We start from the raw sequence: 22,445 nt of genomic DNA, 5'->3' as shown, positions 1-22,445 counted from the left end.
TTTAATAATCATGAGAGGTTGACCCTCCCCCATCTAGAAATATTATGTTCCCTAGTCAGAGGTAATAAGGCCATATGATAATGGTGTGGGAGTATTTCCTGGGATCATTTCCAGAATATCTTGAATATCATCTTGATGGGCTTCAATTTTTTAATGCTGTATCTTATTTTACATGTGTGAATATTTTATATGTATACATGCATGCATGTGCATCATAGGCATGCCTTGTTCCTTTGGAAGTCAGAAGAGGTCATTGGACCCCTAGAACAGGAGTTAAGGATGGTAGTGAAGCACCAGGTGGGTACTGGGAACTGAACCTGCATCCTTTGCGAGAACAGCAACGGCTCTTATTTGCTAAGTTATTACTCCAGCCCCCTTGGCAGGCTTGTGTTATTAGAATGTATGTGTGTGCATGCAGCAGTCAAGTACAGTCTTCAAGACTCAGTTTCTTCCTTCCACTGTGGGATCTGGGGATTGACCACAGATGGCCAGGCTTGCTCAGCATGCACCCTTTCCTACTGAGTTACACTGCCCACACCCCTGGTAGGCTTTTTGACTTCTTCTGGTGATTTTTTTTCCACTTTGTTATTTATGCCTTAGCCAGAGTAGAGTTAAGAAAAGACTCGAAGAAAAAGTGGTCTTTGGTTCACCTGTTCAGCTGCTTTCTAGCATCATATAGGAATTTATAGTGTGGAGGACTGGTTTTTTCCTGGTGAGATTTTGTGGTTTTTCTATATACTTCTATGGGTTTCTTCTGCCTCAGTCACCAGCAGCTGGGCATCCCTTGCTCACTAGGAGGTCTGTAACCAACCTGCCTCTCCTGCCTGCATACAGCTTGTCTTCTCAGCCCTTGTTCATTTCTCTACCTCCTCCTGTTATTCTTTTTTTCTTTTTTTCTTTTGTTTTTTTCAAGATAAGGTTTCTCTGTGTAGTTTTGGTGCCTTTCCTGGAACTCACTCTGTAGCCCAGGCTGGCCTCGAACTCACAGAGATCCGCCTGGCTCTGCCTCCTGAGTGATAGGACTAAAGGCGTGTGCCACCACCGCCCGGTCTGTTATTCATTTATTACTCCACACCTACAGTGTGATGTTGCCCTGTGGGGAAGCAGCTCCTCAGTCTGTGCTGCGTGACCATTCGGCCAGTGCTGTCTGACAACTGTCCCTGTGTTGTCCTGCGTTGGCTCATTGGTGCTAAAATCGCTCCGGGCATTAACAAAATAGATTTGGAGACAGTTTGATTGTGACTCTAAAGTGAGTTTGCATTGGTTCAGGATGGAAACTCTCTTTTCCCCTTTGTTCCTTTATCTCCTCATTGATTCCCTTAGCCAATATTCATGGAATTGGAAGTAATAGAAAGATAAATGGGACATGGCTGCCTTCATGCAGCTTCTATGGGAGCAGAGGAGACAAAAATAATTGATTCTAGTCGAAGTTGTGGGTCAAAGCATAAATCAACACCATTACCTTGGGGTCCCAGTGGTTACCTCTTTGACTTTAGTATTGTCACTGAGCCCAGACAAATTCACTTCCTGTGAAAATAGTGTAAGATATCCCTTCATCTCTTTCCACTGACCACTCCTCCTGGCCAACAAGCTATTTAACAAGTACTGGATTGGGATCAAGGTGGCAGTGTCTCCACAGGCTTAGCATCTTAACTAGGCCTGATGGTAGCAGGCCTCTAATCCTACCTACTTGGGAGGCTAAGGCAGGAGAATTGAGAGTTTAGGCAAGGGTGGGCTACCAACTGAGTTCAAAGCCAGCCTGCGATAATTAATGAGAAGCTGTCTCAAAATAAGAAAATAAAAAGAGGGGCCTGTGAGATGACTCAGAGGGTAAAGGCCTTGCCACCAAGCCTGCCCTTTGACCTTGACCCCAAAGTCACAAGACAGAAAGAACCATCTACCACAAGTTCTCCTCTGACTTCCTGCATGTGTGGTGGTGTGCATGCATTCATATAGGTGGGATGCACACACATACACTCTCACATATATCTATACATGTTAAACATTCATTAAAAGAACTCAGGATATAGCATAGTGGTAGATGATTTTGCCTGGCATGCGTGACCTTAGGTTTAATCCCCCATATCACCCCCATTCCCCCAACTGGGAAAATTTCCTTAACTGTGGTCCCTAAATGTAGCATTGTCTGCTGAAGCAACAGAATTGAACTTGTCAGTGCCTGCACTGTTGAGAGACTGTTACTATTTCCAAGCAAATTCCATAATGTTTTACCTCTGTCCTCTCTTTATTTGGAACGAGGGGTGTGGGGTGGGGGTAGGAGAATACAGCTTATAAAATGCTGACTAAGCCTGGCCTTTGGTTTCCAGGGTGACAGGGATACAGATGGAGGGAGGCAGGCTCAGAATTCTTTTAGCAGGTCTTACAGATGTCTGTCAAACTTGACAGCCACTATCAGGGGGGCAGGTCAGCTGACCAGCTTCACACAGCCATTTCAGATCCATGGTTCCATGGAGAGGGACACAGAACTGAGAGCAGGGCTGGTCTCTGGGAAGGGTAGAGGGCTGTTTTCTCTCTTGAGTTTGTAAGAGCTTTTCAGAAGAGTTAAAAACTTACCTAGCAAAGCATATAAGGTAAATGGTGGCTGTTTCGCAGCCTTTCGAACACAGGTTCTAACTTTTCAGAAAGCACGTTGTAGAGTTGGATTTCAGAGTTGACTAAGGCATTTGATAGGGTCCTGTCATCCAGCATTCACCACATACCTAAATCATCTGTAGAGAAATGGCTATTTAGGTTCATTCATTCATTTATGCTCAACAAATGTTCTCATCACACATGTTGGCCAGGGACCAGACTCTGTTCTGGAGCTTCCATTTCAGCTTCTAGCAAGTGCTGGATTTGTGTAGGAGTTGAGGGCATCTACTGTGTTCCTTTGGTGAATGACACCACCAGCGTGGTGTATGTCTGTAATCGATGTCAGCACTCAGGAGCCACACTGCCAGCTACAGGCCAACCTGGTCTACACAGCAAGTTTCCGGCCAGCCTACATAGTGATACTTTGGGGGTAGGGGTGGGGACATGGGGAGAAGAGGAAAAGAGTGCCACTTCAAATCTCTTAAAAAGGATCCCCACCACTCAGAACCAACCTGTTCTAGTATGTCATAAGTACCATATTTATTTGTCCCTTTAAATAAATAAATACATAATAAAAAGTCCACTTGGAAATAAATTGGGCATTGTTTTAAAATGGAGGCTCATTTTGCACTAAGGAAAGTTAGATCACAGAGCTATGAGGAAGTATTCCATTTCAAAAATCCACTTCACCCTTTTGTTTAAGTAAAAAGAATATCTAAATTCTGTCTTCCTTTATGTGATTCTAGGAGGTAACAGAAGCAGATTGTGGAATAACACAAGATTGCTAGGTGCATCTTGAATTAAAGGAGCAGCAGCAGGCTGTGGATCGTAATTATGGACTCAACACATGTTTTCTCCAAAGTGGCAGAGTTTCGAATCTGCACTTTTATAGAGACAGTGTGGCAGCTGAGTATGCGTGATGAGGTGTTTCAAAGAGAAGCTGCAGGAAATGTGACGGTGAATTTCTAGAATCTCTTGGCACAGGCCTGAAAAGAGATTCACACCAGAACCCACCCCCAGAGCATTCTGCTTCTGAGAGCCCCGTGGTTTTGACAAAGAGTGAGCTACATCTCTGCACTAAAATGACTGTTTAATGGTAGGATTTTAAAATATTGTTTTCATTTTTTTCTTTTCCTTTGTTTCTACTCACCCCGCCCTTTATAATTAAAACAATTCCGTCTTCCATGTCTTCCATTTCTGTAGAATCCCTGGCTACACACTTAAGTCAAGCTGAGCACCTTCAGAAATGGGTTATTATCATGCCGTTCTCTTTGAAGTACATTCCAGCAGGGCAGGGCAGGGGCTGGCTGGTGGGAGGAGCCCTTGGAGCCAAGAACACAAGGGATGCTTTCCACCACTGTTTACTCTCTTGCCTCTTGTGTTGATTTGTTCCACAGGAGAACTGCAGGCCAGTGGGGAAGGAAGCTTGAGGTTCTCTTTCAGAACGCCTTAACTCACAAATCATCGGGTGCCTTTCATTATGCCCTCCAGCTATTCCGTATACCACACCCCGCTCCCAGCCATTTCCAATCCACAAAAGATTTTTGTTGCTGTTGTCTGCGGAACCAAGAGATTACCACAGATTCACAGAGATTCCAGAGCCCCTTTTACAGAGGTTTTTTTTTTTTTTTTCCCATTCCCAAGTTTTATGTGAAGAAAAATGAAAGCTGGTGGGAGAGGGGAGTGAGGGCTGCTGTGGTGGCAGCTTTTCAGGACTTTGTAAGACCGGCCTTTAAAATCTGAACTTCAAACATTGCTAACTGTAGTGTGGATTCCCAGGCCACTAGCCCCACCCGTATACATTGAAAAGGATCATAAAACATTTCCAATGCCATCTTTCTCCCAGTTCTTGGAGGAAAAACTGTGCTAAGTACTGTTGAATAGGCTGGTTCATTAAATTTTCTTCTAAACAGGCTGAGTGAGGTCATGGGGTTGGTATTTCCATTTTATAGCTGGGAAAACAGGATCAGAGAAATGAAGTAACTTGCTAAGTCTCATGGCCAGTCAGTACTAGGTGAAAGGGTCTGAATTTGAGCTCTGCCAACCCCAGCCCTCACTTCCTTCTCCCTGCTGCTCTGTGGAAGTTCCCAGAGTAGACTCAGAAGTCAACCTGCCTGGATGTGGAGCCTGGTTCCACCTGTTGCTAGCTTTAGGGCCCTGGGAAAGCCACTTACTCTCTTGATTGCGTCCCATCTTCAGGCTTCACATGGAGAAAGCAGAAAGCAAAGTCTGGGCTAATATTTGTCTCTCTACCTCTCAAACCTTCCAGCGCCATACAACCCCTTCTATCGAGTGTCTCACTCTGCTTTTTAATCTTTTTCACATGCCCAACAAGATAGGTTTTATAAACCATTTTAATGAGATGTCAGAAATTTAGTCCAGCTGGGCGGTGGTGGCGCACGCCTGTAATCCCAGCACTCAGGAGCAGAGCTAGGCGGATCTCTGTGAGTTCGAGGCCAGCCTGGTCTATAGAGCCAGATCCAGGACAGGCACCAACACTACACAGAGAAACCCTGTCTCAGGGTGAGTGGGGAGAGGGGGAAGGTTAGTCCAAGGGGCTGGAGAGATGGTTAAGAGCACTGACTGCTTTTCCAAAATCCCAGAGTTCAAATCTCCTACATGGTAGTTCACAGCCAGCTGGAACTCTAGCTCCAGGAGATCCCACGAGATCCCACGCCCTCTATTTGGACTTCTTGGGCACAGCACATATTTGGTGCACAGACAAACATTTGGGGAAAACACACATACACATAAAAATAAACAAGAGAATGTGGTCCAAATTTTCACAGCTATATTGCAACTGAACTGGGATTTGAACCCTGATTACTCATTTTGAAGTTACTTTCCCTGCATTGCATTGTTCTTTTATTTTTAATGCCAAGCTCAGGATAGGTCCAACAGCATGGAATCCTTTCCTGCTTCTTGAGAATCCCATTGGCCAGTAAGTAGCCCAGAGAACTGAGAAGTAGGCAGTAGCTTAATTGAACTGATTACAAACCAGACAGTTCTTCCCCCTCCTTTCCCTACATCTGTGACTGGAGGAATCTTTTAGTTATGAGTAGTCTCAGAGCCATTGTGAGGCTTTGGGTTTTGTGACATCCTGACTCATCTCAGACCCTGTTTGCTCCCATGGTCCCACTTTGTGACTTGGTCGCAGTATTGATAGGACCTGCCCCAACCCTGATGCACACAGGTGGATGGCACGGTTGGGAGGTCAGTTGAGGTGCTAACGGAATTAATGATGACCTGTTACTTGAGCTGGATGCAAGATGGGAGAACAGTAACATGGGGGTTAGATGAACAGCAGAAAGCCTAGCCATTGTCCTTTTCTTGTGATGGTCTGTCTGCCCCTCTCCAGTCTTGCAGGAAGATGGGGCATTGTCTTAGCCATTGTTGCTGAGAATAGTACCTGATGTGTGATGGGGAAGGAAGGGTTTGTTTCAGGCCGTGGTTGCAGGTGATACAATACAGTTCATCATAGTATGGAAGACAGGCAAATGGCCCCATTGTGTCTAGTCGGGAAGCAGAGAGAGATGGATGGAGTACAGCCAGCTCTCACTTTTTTTGGAGTTCAGGATCCCAGCCCATGAATTGGTACTGCCCACGTTTAGGATCTATCTTTCCACCTCATTTAACCCAGATTGTTCTCACAGCCCAGGGGCTAATTAATCCTAGGTAATTCTCCACAAGCATGTCAGAGGTCTGTCTCCAGGGTATTCCAAGTCCTGTCCAATTGACAGTCCCAATCAGGTTGAAAGCTGGGTGGGTAATAACTTCAGGAGGATCCTGGCAATGACAGGAGGAGCTGTTTTGAGCCCAGTATTACTTTTGAGTACCAGCCAGGCACATTCATGTAGGTGTTTGAAGCTGAGAGGGGAATGTCTTGGCTTGTTGTGGCCGTGATGGTCTGGAAAAACATCTGGAATGTGGCTGTGTAACATGACTAGGTAGGATGTGTCTGGGGGAAGAGAGACCTGAAGTACTGAGTTGTAGAGAAATCAAAGGCCTGTTTTAGAGGCCGTGGATGGTGAGATGGAAGTAGCAGGACTGGTGGGGCCTGTGAATAGGCCCGCTCCCCTAGAACACAAGCGGGAATGTTGCCCCCCATCCTCACCAGCTGCCTGCCCAGTTGTGCTAGTTTGCTTTTCTGTTACTGTGGTAAAACATTGGCCACAGGAACTTGAGGGAGCCAAGTGTCTTACCAGCTACAGTCCATCATTTAGGGGAGTCCTGGCTGGAACTCAAGGCAGGAACTGCTCACCCAGGCTCGCTCACCTTGCTTTCTCATAGAACCCAGGACCATCAGCCCAGGGACTGTACTCCCACATCTCTCATTAATCAAGAAAATGCCCGGAGGGTATGCCCACGGGCCAGTCTCATGGAGGCAATTTCCTCTCCCCAGGTGACTGTACTTTGTGTCCAGTTGACATAAACTAAGGTAGCACACCTGCCTATGCTAGAGAAGCTGATGGTTCTGAGTGCTTTTCTTGGTCTAGGCAAAGCTGCATGATTGCCTTTCTGCTTATATAAGGGCTGTGGCTGTCCTGTGACAGTCAAAATCATACTGATCGAGACTTTAATTTTATATCTAAATTTATTAAAAGACAACAACTAACTAAAAAGCTCTAAATCCTCCTGTTTTGATAAGGACATACTGGTGACAAGCTGTTTTTAGGATTTGATATTGTTTCCCGACCCCCAAATTCATGGGCAGATATGTGGATTTTTTTTTTTTTTTCAAAGCCATAATGCCTTACCTGGGTTTCTATTGCTGTGCTAAAACACCACAAACCAAAACCAACTTGGGAAGGACAGGAGTTATTTCATCTTCTAGTTACAGATGCTAGGCCATCACTGAGGGAAGTCAGGACAGGAACCTACAGGCAGGAACTGAAGCAAAGGCCTGGGAAGAATGTTGTTTACTGGTTTACTCAGCCTGCTTTCTTGTACAACCCAGGACCACCTGTCTGGGGTAGCACTGCCTCCAGTGAACTGGGCCCTCCCACATCAGTTATTAATCAAGAAAATTCCCTACAGTCTTGCCTCAAGTGAAGAGTCCTCTTTCCAGATAACTTGAGCATGTGTCAAAGTTGACCAAAACACCACCACAACAGAAAACCAGGCAGGTAGAATTTTTAAAGTTCGAAGTGTAGAACTATTATATTATAAAATGTAACTCACCATTGTATAGTTAAAACTAATTTTAGGCAATGTAGGTTTATAAATGTCTCCCCCCACATCCCTTTTTATGTTTTGTTACCCTTATGATGAATTTCACATTTTGATTTAATCCTTCCAAGGTCAATGTTAACTAGGAAGAAATTCTTAGGTCAGAGTGGGTCACTTCCATACAACAGTGAGCAATATTTTTAAAGTTATCTATTTATTAATTTATTCTTGTAGTACTGGGGATGGAACCCAGGGCCTTGACTTGTTAGGTAACTACTCTGGGGCTAATGCATTTATTTGGTTAAAACCTGTGCTTTTGAGGTTGGTATAGGAACTCGTGGTGAAGTGATAATTCAACATCTGTGCAGTGACTTCTGGAGGAAGGTCTCTTCTGAGCATCTCTGTCAGAGCTGCCCCTTGCACATGCGATTTATTTTATTTCATTTTATTTTTTTAGATCCCACTCTGGGGAACTAACAAGTTTATTGGGCTTTTTTACAGTGCATCTATTGGGAGGGGTTCTTTTAACAAGTACATGGTCCTATATTTCAGAGGGCTTCCTTTCTTCCAGAGGCCAAAGTCCATTAATCTAGACCAGTGGGTCTCAACCTGTGGGTCATAACCTCTAGGGAGGTCATGGGGGGGTCACATATCAGATATCTTACATATCAAGTATTTACAACTTATAATAGTAGCAAAATTACAGTTTTGAAATAGCAACGAAATAATTTTATGGTTGGGGGTCAGTGCACCATGAAGAACGGTATTAAAGGGTTGAAGCATTAAGAAGATTGAGAACCACTGATCTAGACTCTGAAGCCTGCTAACTGGAGTTAGTGTAGCAATGCAATTTTATTATCCTCACTGTGAAATGGCAAATGACAAAATTGGGAAATAAGTCACTGGGAGACAGTGGGCCAAGATTCAATTCCTAGTATTTGGTGCCACTGTTTCTGCTACTAGCCACTTAGCACTGCTCATCTTGTGTTAGGGATAGGGGAGAATTCAGGTTAACTAAGGAGAGTGTACCTGGCTGGTTAAGATGTATGTAGACCCATTTGTGGTTGAAAGTGTGATTTTTTTTTCTTAGCTTGTTTTTTTATTACTAACATAATTTTACTAACATATTACTAACATAAAAATAATTTTATTTGAATATGTACTATTTCTCATTTACTTACTTAGTATATATTTTTTGAGCATTTACTACAGAGTTAACATGGTTACAGGTAGTGGGAATGAACATAGTGAGTAAGATCCCTTCCCTCGTGGAACTCCATTGGGGAGGACAAGATAAAACCTAAGTTGCTGTGAAGAAAATAAATACAGCTTAAAAGACAGACAGTGGGGCTGGAGAGATGGCTCAGCAGTTAAGAGCACTGACTGCTCTTCCAGAGGACCTGGGTTCATTTCCCATCACCCACATGGCACTCACAACTGTCTGTAACTCCAAGATCTGACACCCTCACACAGACATACATGCAGTCAAAACACCCATCCACATAGAAACACACACACACACACACACACACACACACACACACACACACACACACCACACACAGAAAGAGACAGACAGTGATGGGGTGATGGGGTGATGGGGTGGGGTGCTCCTTTAGATAGAGGAAGGGAGGAATGTCTCTGACAAGTGGCATTTGTAGGTTAGTGAGAGAAATGGGCTCTTGGGGATGATCTGAGCATGTTTCAGACAGAGGGAATAGTTGTACAGATTCAGGAGGTGGAAGCAACAGCAGAAGCCGATGCTAGTGAGGAGTGGTGGATAGGCCCCTGGGCTACTTGCCTCCACTGCCTATTCAGTGGGGGTAGGAAGTAGAGGTCTGCCTTATATTTAGCTGCTCTTGGGAATGATCTGTGACCCAAGAATGGTCTTGCAGTAATCTTAAACAGGTCATTGCATTGTTAATAATAAATGGTCCGGTTTATTTTTTAAAGTAATCATTAGGGGTGCCTTGTGGCCTCTTGCATTTTATTAGTTGTTTGAAGGAGGTGAAAACATGATCCCGTGAGCCCCCTACTGACAGAATGTAGCATTTCCTTTTTTGGTGACTTGGAGATTGTTATCACTTAGGACCCGATGCTGAAGGATGGAATGGCACTGCTCTTGGATTTAACATCCAGAGAATAGATGAGAAATGGCAAAGTGAGTGTCTCCTCCAACGTACTACAGTGCTTTGTCTTTTTTATGTAGTCTTTAAATTTTTTTCTTGGTTAGCATACAAAGAAACAGATTTCCTTTTGACATTTTCATACATATATATTATTACACTTTTTTCTTATTTACCCCTTATGACCCTCTGACATCTTTCTTCTTCCCTTCTTAATTGTCTCTTCCTTACCTGAAAATAGTTCCCTTTCCTGATTTAAAAAACGTTTTTAATTTTTTTTTAAAATTTCGTGTGTGTGTGTGTGTGTGTGTGTGTGTGTGTGTGTGTGTGTGTGTATGTGCAGGTATACTTGTACATGTGTGTTGCTGTCAGAGCCTGATGCCTAGTGTCTCCTCCCTCGGTTGCTTCTGCCTTGGTTGTTGAGACTGGGTCGCTTGCCAATTCTGCCAGACTAGCCAGAGAGTGCCAGGGATCCACCTGTCTGTGTCTCTTCCTCCCCCAGCTCCTGTGTTACACGCATACACTGCTCTTCCCAGCTCCTTACCGAGGCACCAGGAACCTGAACTCTGTGGTTGTGAAACAAGTACCTTTACGACATGTCCTCAGCCCCTGCCACGGCCTTCTGTGTTTATAAAAGGGTATTAATTACTGGACATAGTGCAACATCTGTGGCCCCAGCTCTCAAGAGGCTGGCTGAGGCAAAGGAATCACAAGTTCAGGGCCAGCCTAGGCTACATAGCAAGACTCGGTCTCAAATAAGAAAGGGGGAGCCAGGCAGTGGTGGCACACGCATTTAATCCCAGCACTCGGGAGGCAGAGGCAGGTGGATCTTTGTGAGTTCGAGGCCAGCCTGGTTTCCAAAGCGCGTTCCAGGAAAGGCGCAAAGCTACACAGAGAAACCTTGTCTCGGGAGGAAAAAAAGGGGGGGCGGTTTAGATGGACAAAAACAAAAAGGAGTTCATTTTTATATTTATTCTGAATAGTTGAAAAATGAAGTGCCGGTTATATAATACATTTTTGGATAGTGCAGCTCTTAGCCAAAGGATTCTTGTATTTGCTAGACTATAAATCGTTCACAGGTTGTTTTCATGCCGAGGTTCAGAGTATGGGAGTGCTTGTGACCGTGGTAGGCTCACGGTTCCTCATCCCGGGTTCAAGCCTTGTTTTCTACAGGAGACATTCGGGAAAGCTTTGTTGCATAGTAAAGTTTCTAGGGCACGTCAGAACAAGTATAAGAAAAATAACTTGATTTTTCTAGATCAATTTAGAAGGCACTTCCAAAACTCCATTTTTTTTTTGTTTGCTTCCTCCCCCCATATTATTGAATGAAATGCATTAGTTAAGGATTCTAATTATTTGCATCAAGATAAAGAGAAGTGAACCAGGGGTCCTTTTCTTGCCAAGTTACTTTATTTTATTTCCTCATATTAACAGGGAAGTCTCTTTTTTTCCCCTCTCTCTTTTTAATTTTTTTGAGACAGGGTTTCTCTAACAATCCAGTTTCTTTCCTCCCTCCCTTCCTCCCTCCCCCTCTCTCTCCCTCTCTCCCTTCCACCCTTCCTTTCTTTCTTAAGCCAGGGTTTCTCTGGTTGGCTGTCCTGGAACTCAGCTGACCTCAAATTCACAGAGGTTCCTAATGCTGAGATTAAAGGTATGAGCCACCATGCCTGGCTCAGTGCAGTTTCTTTTTTCTTTTTCTTTTATGTGCATTGGTGTTTTGCCATAGGTGTTGAGTTCCCTGGAACCAGAGTTACAGACAGTTGTGAGATGCCATGTGGGTGCTGGGAATTGAACCCCGGTCCTCTGGAAGAGCAGTCAGTGCTCTTAACCGCTGAGCTATCTCTCCAGCCCCCTCAGTGCAGTTCTTTAATAGTTAGTCCTCTCATGGTTTGTGAGTCATGGCACCTTAAGCAGTAGTAACGATACAGTGAACACGGAACTGAAAGTTTTCCAGTTTAATTGTCTAGACAGCAGTACTTTAAACCATCACATGAAGGTTTTCGCAAAAGAGATCTAACCAACATCCTGGAGCTCAGGTAGCCAGAATTGTAGCCATGGTTTAGGGATTTTAAGGATGTAAGATCAATGGCTTCAGCTTGGAAATTAAAACACTGATAGGCATGAATATTGGCCAGTACTCAACTGTGGTTTTGGTTGTCAGCAGAAACATATGAGAGTATTCTTCTCTGGAAATAGCCACCATCTTGAAAGGGGTCTGATGCCTGGTCATTTCTATCTGGAGTGTGTCCCTGCAGTCAAGTTCATAACATTTTAGACTGGCTCTTCTTTTTTTTTTGGGGGGGGGGCGTTTCGAGACAGAGTTTCTCTGTGTAGCTTTGCTCCTATCCTAGAACTCGTTCTGTAGCCCAGGCTGACCTCGAACTCACAGAGATCCACCTGGCTCTGCCTCCCAAGTGCTGGGATTAAAGGCGTGCGCCACCACCACCCGGCAGACTGGCTCTTCTTGGTATCAATGCTAGTTCAAAAAAATAAAATCCATACTCATCAAACATCAAATTGCCTGTGGGATTGCTTTTGGAACTCGTGTTTCCCCCAACTTTCAGCCATTTTGGTCAACTCAACATTATTATTATTATTGTGTGTGTATGTGAGTGTGTATAATGTGTGTATGTAAGTGCAGGCATGCTTGTGCCAAGGCTCGTATGTAGAGGGTAGAGGACTATTTTGTGGAGTCAGTTCTCCCTGTCCACTCTGAGTGGGCCTAGAGATTTCATTCAAGTTGCTAGGTTTATTCAGTAAACACCTTTACCCAACCGAGCCATCTCACCAGCTCTGATGTGATATTTATTTATTATGTGTACAACATGTACATCCATGATGTGACATTCGTATGGAGGTCAGAGAACAACTTGTGGGAGTTGGTTCTTCCACTGTGTGGATCCTGGGAATGGAAACTTGGGTTGTCAGGCTTGGTGGTAAATGCCTGTGACAACAGAGCCACCTTGTGACCCCCCCCCTTTTTTTTTTCTTAAGCAAACTTTTTAACTGGCTGTTTTATTCAAATCTGGTGTCTAACACCAACTGCTAAGTGTAATTTCGTGTAGTGTCTGAACTCTGAACCTCCCATTCACACTGGCACATAAACGGGAGAGACTGGCGTGTACAAGCTAGTCCAGGGGGTGTCCTGTTGCTTTGATTGCTTTAGATTTAGTCTGAGACCCCAGAATAGAACTAACCTGTCAGTGTGAAAGTGTTTGGAGACTTGGGTGTCTTACCAGTTCCATGTTTTAAAGTGCCCAGGGGCCCAGTGTTCTGTTAGCTGGGAGTGGAAGAGAGTGGCATGTCTGGAAGACTGGAAAAATAATGCTAATCTCCTGATGACTTTGACCTACTGAAATAGGTACAAAGTATTTTGTGTTTGAGCAGTTTTCATGTGAAGTGTATTATGATGCAACCCTTTGTGGCAACTGAGTGACTCCGTTTCCTTCTGACTCCTGTATAGGAAGCCGCTCTCTGCAGACAGCTCCCCATGGAAGAGACCATGGCCTCTGTCAACCCACCTGCTATGACCACAGATATGCGGTCCATCACCAACAATAGCTCAGATCCTTTCCTCAATGGGTAAGTTCACATGGGGGACCATTGGCTTTTGCTTTCTTACCTATGGTTTGGGCTGTAGTGGGGTGTTTGAGAACATGGAGAACAGGCAGGGGTTCCTGGGGGATGGGGAGAATGGGGAGAGCCAACTGAAGAAAGAGAAAGGAAACTTTAAAACTCAATTTGAAGACCTAGTCACATGACATCTCTCAGTGATTAGCACGTGAGAATGGACTTCAAGCTTACACAGGACAGTGCTGTTTGGTAGTTACTTGTAAGAATCTTGACATTCTTGGGAGTAAGGGTGGGGTTAAAAGCATGTCATAGCAAATAGAACAAGAAAATTCAGAGTTACTTATGGAGAAGGCTGAATAAGGTTTACAGTGTCATTAGTAGTGTTACTTTCCTATGGGATCATGAAAACTGTTTCTTTTCTTTTTTTCTTTTTTTTGAGCTGAGGATCGAACCCAGGGCCTTGCGCTTGCTAGGCAAGCGCTCTGCCACTGAGCTAAATCCCCAACCCAAAAACTGTTTCTATTAAGGGAGCAGGTAGAAGGCATGTGGCAAGTACTTTCTTTTTTGCATGTTTGGTGTGAGTTTTAAGTTATTTCATAATTAAAAATTAATTAAAACAGAGATGTTGGCTTTAAAAAAGAGAAAGAAAAGTAGCAGAAGGAAAAGATGACTTAGCCAGAAGTATCTGAACGATAGAAAAGCCAACCTTAATTGTAGACCTAATGGGGGAGGGTAGCTATATCTGTTGTTTCTGCTCTTCTCTGCTCTTATCTAGGCTCCTGGCATGCAAATACAAATAAAGTTACAGGTGGAAAAACAAGCAGCCAAAAAAAAACCGAATGAATTGATTTTTTTAAAGTTTTTATTTTAAAGAGAGCTAAGGTAGCTGCCATCCAGGCTTGTGTATTTCAAGTACTGTTTGAGCCCATCTCTACTACCACTAAGTGTTCTTTCTTCCCATTTCTTCCCCAGGAGCAGCCACTCATCAGAGAGTGGTGTGTGTCCATCACAATGAACTTGGCCATTTTTCTGGATCCCTTTTCCCCAGCCTCTTGAGTGTTGGGATTGTAGACATGGACCACCATGGCTGGCTATATACATACATCTTTCACTGTTAATGTGTATATCTATGACTGTTATTGAGCAATATTTTCTGGTTTTTGAAATTACACATAAATAGTATCATGTACCATAATCTGTACATAGAATAGGGCCCAAATGATTATTTTGAGACAAATGAGTAGCCATGTATGGTGAATGGCCAGTTTTCTTTGCATATCATTGATCAGTTCTTTAAGATCAGGTTATATGTTTCAAAATTCAAGGGTCTTTCACTGACCTAGTTCTGTGACTGCATTCTAGTTGTGATCTTTATTTAGTAGACTCACATTCAGGTCTCCCCCTTTTTTTGTTTCTTTTTTCCTCTGCAGAGGGCCCTATCATTCAAGGGAGCAGAGCACAGACAGTGGCCTGGGGCTGGGGTGTTACAGTGTCCCCACAACTCCAGAAGACTTCCTCAGCAACATGGATGAGATGGACACAGGTGGGTACACAGCCTGCAACTACCTGCAGTGTGTTTTCAAAATTGTCCTCTTGGTTATTGCAGTCCTAAAATCCAGTGGGAAGCACAACCCCTGAACACAGAGTGACAGCTGAAAGCCCACTCAATCCACAGGCACTGCTACTGTACAGCAGGCTTTTCGGAGTTTACACAAATATGGCTTCCTATAGGCGTGGGCTTTTAAGACCTGCCCCCATTCTTTTTTAGTATCACCCTTTCCTCATACTGTACTTACCTGCAGTGGGATGACTGTGCTGTACCCCCTTTTTAGTTGCAATGAATAGTCCACTCTTTCAACTGGGATTTATACTCTTTTTGGTTCTCCGAACATGCTGATCTTTTTGTGTTACTTTCTGGTTTGGGGAAGGATTGACAGTAGTCATTTAACTAACAACCCAGAGGATTCTAAGCAGACAACCAGGATGACTTTCCTAGTCCCAGGCTATGCATTCTATAGAGTAGACATGTCCAAACTCCTGACATTGGGATATTTGCCATCCGACAAATTCACATTTGAGAACTACATGATTGAGCCATTAAAAAAAAAAAATGCAGGGCTGGAGAGATTGCTCAGTGGTTTTAGCACTGGCTGCTTTTCCAGAGGACCAGCATTCAATTTCCAGTACCCACATAGCAGTTCACAACTGCCTGTAACCCCAGTTCTGGGGATTTAGTACCCTCACCCAGACATACATGCAGACAAAACACTAACACACATAAAATTAAAGTAAATAACTGTTTTAAAAGTTGCAAAATAATCTCAATGTTTTAAGTAAGTTTACATTTTGGTGTTAGGGCACATAGTAGAGCTTTTCTTTTCTTTTAACTTTGAGACAGGGTCTCTCTATGTTGCTCTGGCTGTCCTGGACTTGGTATGTAGACCAGGCTGATCTTGAACTCAAAGAGATCTACCTGCCTCTGCCTCTCAAGTGCAGCATTAATAGCAATTAAAGGTGTGCACCACCATCCCCAGCTCACATATAGCTCTTTTGTGCCCTGCTAGCCAAGCCAAAAATAAAAGACAGCTTGCGTATGTACTCTTTGTAAATACTTTTGCAATTTCTCTTCTGTTATTCATGCAGAGAAGCAGTTGTTGGACCGGAGGGATGGTTCAGCACTTGATGCTCTTCCAGAAGACCCAAGTTCAGTTCCCAGCATCTACTTGTGGTTTATAGCCATCCATAACTCCAGTTCCAGGGCATGCAACATCCACTTCTTTTGTAGGCATCAGATATGCAGGAGTTGCACATACATTTAAACATGCAAAAACACGCATACACATGTACAGCTGCTGGGTGCTGCTTTCTGTGAGTCTAAGTTGTTGAATCTGAATGCCAGACTCAGAGCCAGGTTTACAGGGCAGCAGCTCCAGTCTTGCAGGCTGACAGCAGTAGATGGAGGGCAGAGTAGGGGCTGGTATCACCTAGGGATGTTTTGTACCATTTGTTGCTATATTCAGTTTATTACTTCATTTCTCTTTCCCACACCTTTCATCTTTTCACACACCTGTCCATCTTTCTGTCTGTCTGTCTGTCCTTCCATCTGTCCATCCTTCCTTGCGTGGGTGCGTGCGTGCGTCTGTGTGATTTATTTTGCTTCCTTGACATAGCCTCATGATCCAGGAAGGGGAAAAAGGGAAATTAAATAAACTGAGAGCGTGGGTACCTCAGGAGACATTAAAAAGATACCTTCTCTCCCATAGGTTTCTAAACTAATGTCCAGGGGGTAAATGGGGAGTGTTGTTGAAGCCATAATAAACAACTAACTGGGGTCTTGAAAAGAACACGGGCAATACTCAGCCTGGTAACAGTGTCCTCTTCAGAACCTCTGTGGGCCTCAGTTTCTCACCAGAGAGATGAGAACAGTATCTGCAACTCTGCCCCTCCACTGAAGAAGGCTGTTGATTAAATGGATTTGATAAACACTATGGTTCCTAGTAGTCTGGTTACATGAGTGTCAACTCATTGAGTTCAGGGACACCTCTGTGAGGTGTTTGTAGGAAATGGGCATAAATTGTTGAAAAAAAAAAAGTGTCAGTCATGTAACATTTGGTAATTAGCTGAGGGAGGAGCTGAGAGCAGGCAGAGCTCAATGGTGCCTAGAAAAGATTGTTGAATCTGACAGTGACATAGACCACTTAGCCAGGAGCAAGCCATCTGAGAACCCTCTCCCTTTGCAACAAGCACACACAGCTGGACTTGTGTGAAGATGGAACAAAGGGATATTTGCAAAATAAGCAAAAGCTGGGCAGTCATTTATCCTTCCAGAATGTTCCATGAAAATCACACCCCTGGAAGAACTGGCTTTTTTTTTTTTTTTTTTTTGTCTTAAGTAGCTTAAGTGATGAACTTAAGTAGCTAAAATGACAAAGATTTAAAAAGACCACAATGACATTGTAGAGTCAAAAGAAATATTTTCAAGAATTAGAAGGTTGTAATGATATTTTGAACTGTTAAATCTTTGTGCATATGTATGCCTGTGTGAGTTTATGTGTACCACATGTGTGCAGGTGTCTAGAGGTCAGAGGGCATCAAATTTTCTGAAGTTGGAGTGACAGGTGTTTGTAGGCTACCATGTGGATGCTGGGAATTGAACTCAGGACCTCTGGAAGAATAGCCAGTGCTCTTAACTGCTGAGCCAACTCTCCATCCCATGAGGTTGGGTTACAGGTCTTTGTGGGCCACCATGTGGGTGCTGGGAATTGAACACAGGTCCTCTGGAAGAGCATCCAGTGCTCTTAACCACTGAGCTCTCTCTCCAGCACCTGTAAGAAAAACTTTAGTGGATATATGACACAGCCTTGGATGTGGCAGACACTATGTTACTTTATTCCAACTTGTGCAGAAGATGCTGTGATCCTCATTTCCAGGTGGTAAAAAGAGAACGAGACAAGTTAAGTGTTCCTAAGGTCATTCAGTAAAAGGACCAGTCAGATGACGTCAGGTCTCTGTATATTTCCTCCCATAATACTGTTATGTAAGGAACATATTCTCAGTCGAATTCCAGGTGCTTACCATGCTAGCATTTTCCTCAACTGTGTTCTGCAGAACTCTAGTCTTACTGGGATAAACACTCTTCCAAAATAAGATGAGATCACTAATGTGGTGTCCGTGGACACGAGAATGTGAGTTATGTTAGCACTTGAACTATATGTCCCCTAATCAAGAACTTATAAGAAAAGGCTGGAGAGATGGCTCAGTGGTTAAGAGCACTGGTTGCTCTTCCAGAGGACACAGGCACAAGTCCCACTGCCCACATGATGGCTCACAATTGTCCATTTCACCAGTTGTGTGGATGCACTCACACTCTCTCCTGGCCTCTGTGGGCACCAGGCACACACATGTTGCATAGACAAAACATACAGGGAAAATACCCCTAAAAAATAAAATTTAGCTGGGTGTAGTGGCACACACCTTTAAGCCTAGCACTCAGGAGGCTGAGGCAGGTGGATCTCTGAGTTCAAGGCCTGCCTGGTCTACAGTGTGAGTACCAGGACAGCCAGGGCTACATAGTGAGACCCTGTCTCAAAAACAGCAGCAAACAAGCATAAAACAAAAGAAGTTTACATTTAAAAAAATTAAGAAGGAAGTAACTAACAGTTGTCCTTCATTCTGTTCCAGGAGAAAATACAGCTCAGACACCCATGGCCATCAATCCCCAGCAGACCCGCTTCCCTGATTTCCTTGACTGCCTTCCAGGAACCAACGTTGACCTAGGGACTTTGGAGTCTGAAGATCTGATCCCTCTCTTCAATGATGTAGAGTCTGCTCTGAACAAAAGTGAGCCCTTTCTCACCTGGCTGTAATCATTATCGTTGTCATGTGATGCAGCTGTGACCTGACATTTCCTGGGCCTCATGGAACAAGAGACGGAGCCAAGCCAGTCTGCAGGTTCACGGCTCTCAACCTCCATACTCAACACTCCTTCTTGTCCATGTGGCCAGCTAATCATGGCCTGCTTCTGATTTACAAGAACTTAAGTTACACATAAATAAATGCTCTCTTTTCATCTTCTGCAAGCCTGCATTTCTGTGACAGATCATGCAGAACTGATGATGCAGAATAACCTTTGAAAAATCCCTGCTACCCTAGGGCTGAGCTTTATAAGAATTAGCTGAAATGCATATATCCCTTGATTCTAAGCCATAAAAGCTGACCACAGGCAGTGAATTGACAGGGAGCTTGGTCCAGGAAATGTGCGCAAAGACCCGATTAACAATTTCAAAAACTGTACTGGTAACCCTAGTGACAAATGCTTTAAAACTTATTTACCTTGATCTTTAAAAGTCATTGTATAGATAGTGAATTTCCGCTGTATGGAATACAGTGCAGTTTGGGATCCGTGCTGGCTCTGCTGGCTCTTCTCCTTCTGTATTTACAAGGGCACAGGGTCCCGATGTCACCCCTCTTGTCATTTTACTGCAGAGCATCCTGCAGCTCAGCCCTGCAAGCAGAAGGGTCACTGCAGCGTTTGTCACAGGTCTTGCATGACAGATTGTGTGAGAGAGACCAGTTTGGTACTAATAGGAACAATTATGAGACAAAACTACTTTTTAATTGCAACCTGTATTCATGCAAAATGCAGCTTAGAATTTGATGTTTGTTTCATGAAATACTGTAATTTTGTGGCTTATGACAAAGGGCAGCCAAATGTTGTTGATACATCAGTGGTAACTATATTTCTGTCTTTTGACCTATTCTGAAAACATCAGGCCGGCATAGATCTCAGCCTGGTGACGCACGAATTAACTGTTGTATTTTGTATTCTGAGGCATTATCAATTCTGCTTTCGAGTTTTCAAGTGCTTAAAATAATCTTGTCTATAGAACTGTTTGAAGAATGAAGCAGATCTCTAAGTATACAAAAAGGCGCTGTCAGGGCATAGCGTATATATAGATTTGTGCTTCTGAATTGAGTAAAATTGATTCCTAAGTATGTTATCCTAATCCTTTTGCTAAGTTGGTACAAAAAGGGCATAAGATATGTACTTAATACCTCTTATGTAACCAACTTTTTTTTTTTTTATTAGCTCTTAAGGACTGAGAGCATCATGTTCATTTGGCAGGCAGTGTGCCTGCACTAGCAATGAAGTCCTTAGCTGTTTATTATTTTGAACTGACATTATTTATAATCTATGAATTTAATCTCTTTTTTATTTTTTTGAAAGACATCAAGAATCCGGGAGAAACTTTCAATTTCCATGAGGGCGAGGGCTTTTTTGTTGAGGATCTTTAATAAGATCCTTTTTTGATCCATTGGAATACAAATGCACAGAGTACATTTGGTCTTGGTGGGAAGAAGTAAGTGAAAGGTCAGAGACGAAGCAGTAAAGCTGTGGAATATGGTGGAAAAGCCAGTCGATGGGAAATGAACCAGACATGTCAGAACCCCTCAAAAGCAAGGCAAGCAAGGTGAGAAGTGCCCCGAAGAACAAAGCAACAGTTTTCTCTCAGCCTTTGTATCAAAAGATCCTGCTGTCAGAGAGCAGGGGGCTAGGGCGCACTTTACTGGGGAGGGGCAGAGAGGAGGAAGGGGCAGGGCTGTGGCGCTCTGTCTGTGTACTTGCTGAACACGTCAGCAGACAAGAGCGTGGACTACTGTTGCTTCCAGTACTCTTAAGTGATTTCTCTTTTCCTTAAAGAACCCCCAATTAATGTCCAGATAATTCCTTGCTCTCTCTGAGCAGTCTGAGAGGGGTGAGTAAGTATTTACATTGCTACTAGGTTGAAAGGGAGCGCTCTTTCATTTTCTCTTTTGTTAGCAAAAATTGCAAAAAGAGTTGTACATTCTTTCTGAGGAAAATCAAAAATAAACCTAAACACAAGGGACCTAACAAAACTAGACAGTGTTACTGTATTTAAAGATATTTTTATATATGCATTTCAGGTTATTAAATGTAAAAAAAATACTCTTTTTTTAAAAAAAATAGTTAAATCATTGATGATTTATGTTACCAAGTTTTAGAAGCAATTTTCTAGTAAGCTTGTGGCATTATGAAATATTAGAATAATTTTTTATTAAATTAGTTTAAACATTTTTAATGAATATAGTATTTTTCTAGAATAAAATATGGCCCCTGACTGTTTACTAATCGATAAAGCCAGATATAATTTCTGTTGTTGTTGTTTTTAAGACCATAAAATATGGCTTTTGTTAAAGAGAGCTAAAACTAGAAATCAGAAGTCAGACCTTTTATTTTTTCTAGTTCTGATTGAACCCATGTATGTTAGGCAAATGCTCTGCAACCGAGCCATATCCCCAGCACTTAGAGCAATCTCTTGATGGTTCTTTAGTATTACTGCAAGTATTAATACTCTCTAAGAATTCATAATAAGGTGCTATTCATATACTATCTTGTACTATAGGACAACTGTCAGACTATCTAGTAGTCTTAGTCCTAAATCAATAAATTTTACCATATCATCTCCAAATTTTGTCATAGAATAGGCAGTTTTTTAAAAGTTGGATTAAAAGTTGAATTAATGGATTAATAAGATACGCCTTACTGAAGCATTTAAATAGTGAGAACATCATGGTTTTGTTAACATTAGGCGATTTTTTTTTAGGCAGTATTTTACTATAGTATTTAGGATGTAAGATGTATTTCTTTCAATGATTCCCCAGTGTGTGAGAAGCACATAAAACAGAACAAACTTTAGCCTCCTGGGCACAACTCAGCGGAAAGTAATTTGCAGAAGGTGACGTGAAGTGATGGATGTGTCACCGAGTACTGTGTTCTTATGATGTCATTAGAAGCAACTTCTGAATGGACAACTTTCAGGAAAAAAAAAATGGAAAAGAAAACAAGCCATTCAAAAAAAGGACACTATAGATTAATTTAACTGGGAAAATGGGTGATTGACAGAGACCATTTCCCTGACACTATGTTATACACACGCTAATACTTTAACTTAATTTTTTTTTTATTTCTACATTTTATCAAATGAGACCTGTGTTGTTGATTTCTAATCCACTATGTTCTGCATATAGGAAATATGCCGCCAAATCCATCAAATCAAACCATTTTATCTGGAGTTTGGTACAGGTTTTAATTCTCAATTCTGTATAAAAAAATAAATAAATATGATTGAACTTCCACTTGGCCTTTGTCTCTGTCACGTGGTGTGGTCATTTACTGAGGGCTTTGGATGGAACTGAGAGGTTTCTGTAACCCCTGGCAGGCAGTGAGAGAGACAGGAAGGCTAGAGATTCTGTAGGCGTGGACATTAAGGCTCCTGGATAGAGAATTTCCATGCACTCCACTGAGAGCGTATTAGAAGGATCTTTCAGGTGCCATGCTGAGACTGGAGGGCTGGCATCTACCTTACCCAGAATAAACAAGTTCATTAAATGTATTAGAATGAATATAGGATCAAGATCAGAAACCTCAACCCTTTGGATGAGTTTCTGGTCACTGAGAGAGAC

General features: G+C 42.9%; 1 protein-coding gene across 2 annotated transcripts in view; it reads left to right on the top strand.

Annotated features, from left to right (window-relative positions):
• The window catches only part of Wwtr1 (WW domain containing transcription regulator 1), a 133,188-nt gene extending 111,070 nt beyond the window's left edge, over positions 1 to 22,118 (top strand). For both annotated transcript variants that reach the window (XM_036190892.1, XM_036190891.1), the window contains exons 5-7: positions 13,351 to 13,469; positions 14,891 to 15,003; positions 18,642 to 22,118. In XM_036190892.1, the coding sequence (XP_036046785.1) occupies positions 13,351 to 13,469; positions 14,891 to 15,003; positions 18,642 to 18,826 (417 nt within the window). In that variant the 3' untranslated portion in view covers positions 18,827 to 22,118. The remainder of the gene's footprint in view (positions 1 to 13,350; positions 13,470 to 14,890; positions 15,004 to 18,641) is intronic.
• Positions 22,119 to 22,445: the final 327 nt, after the last annotated feature.

This window comes from Onychomys torridus, chromosome 6, assembly GCF_903995425.1.
Source record: "Onychomys torridus chromosome 6, mOncTor1.1, whole genome shotgun sequence".
NCBI lineage: Eukaryota > Metazoa > Chordata > Mammalia > Rodentia > Cricetidae > Onychomys > Onychomys torridus.
The sequence above is the reverse complement of the archived record's forward strand: the minus strand, read 5'-3'. Positions and strand labels throughout refer to the sequence as shown.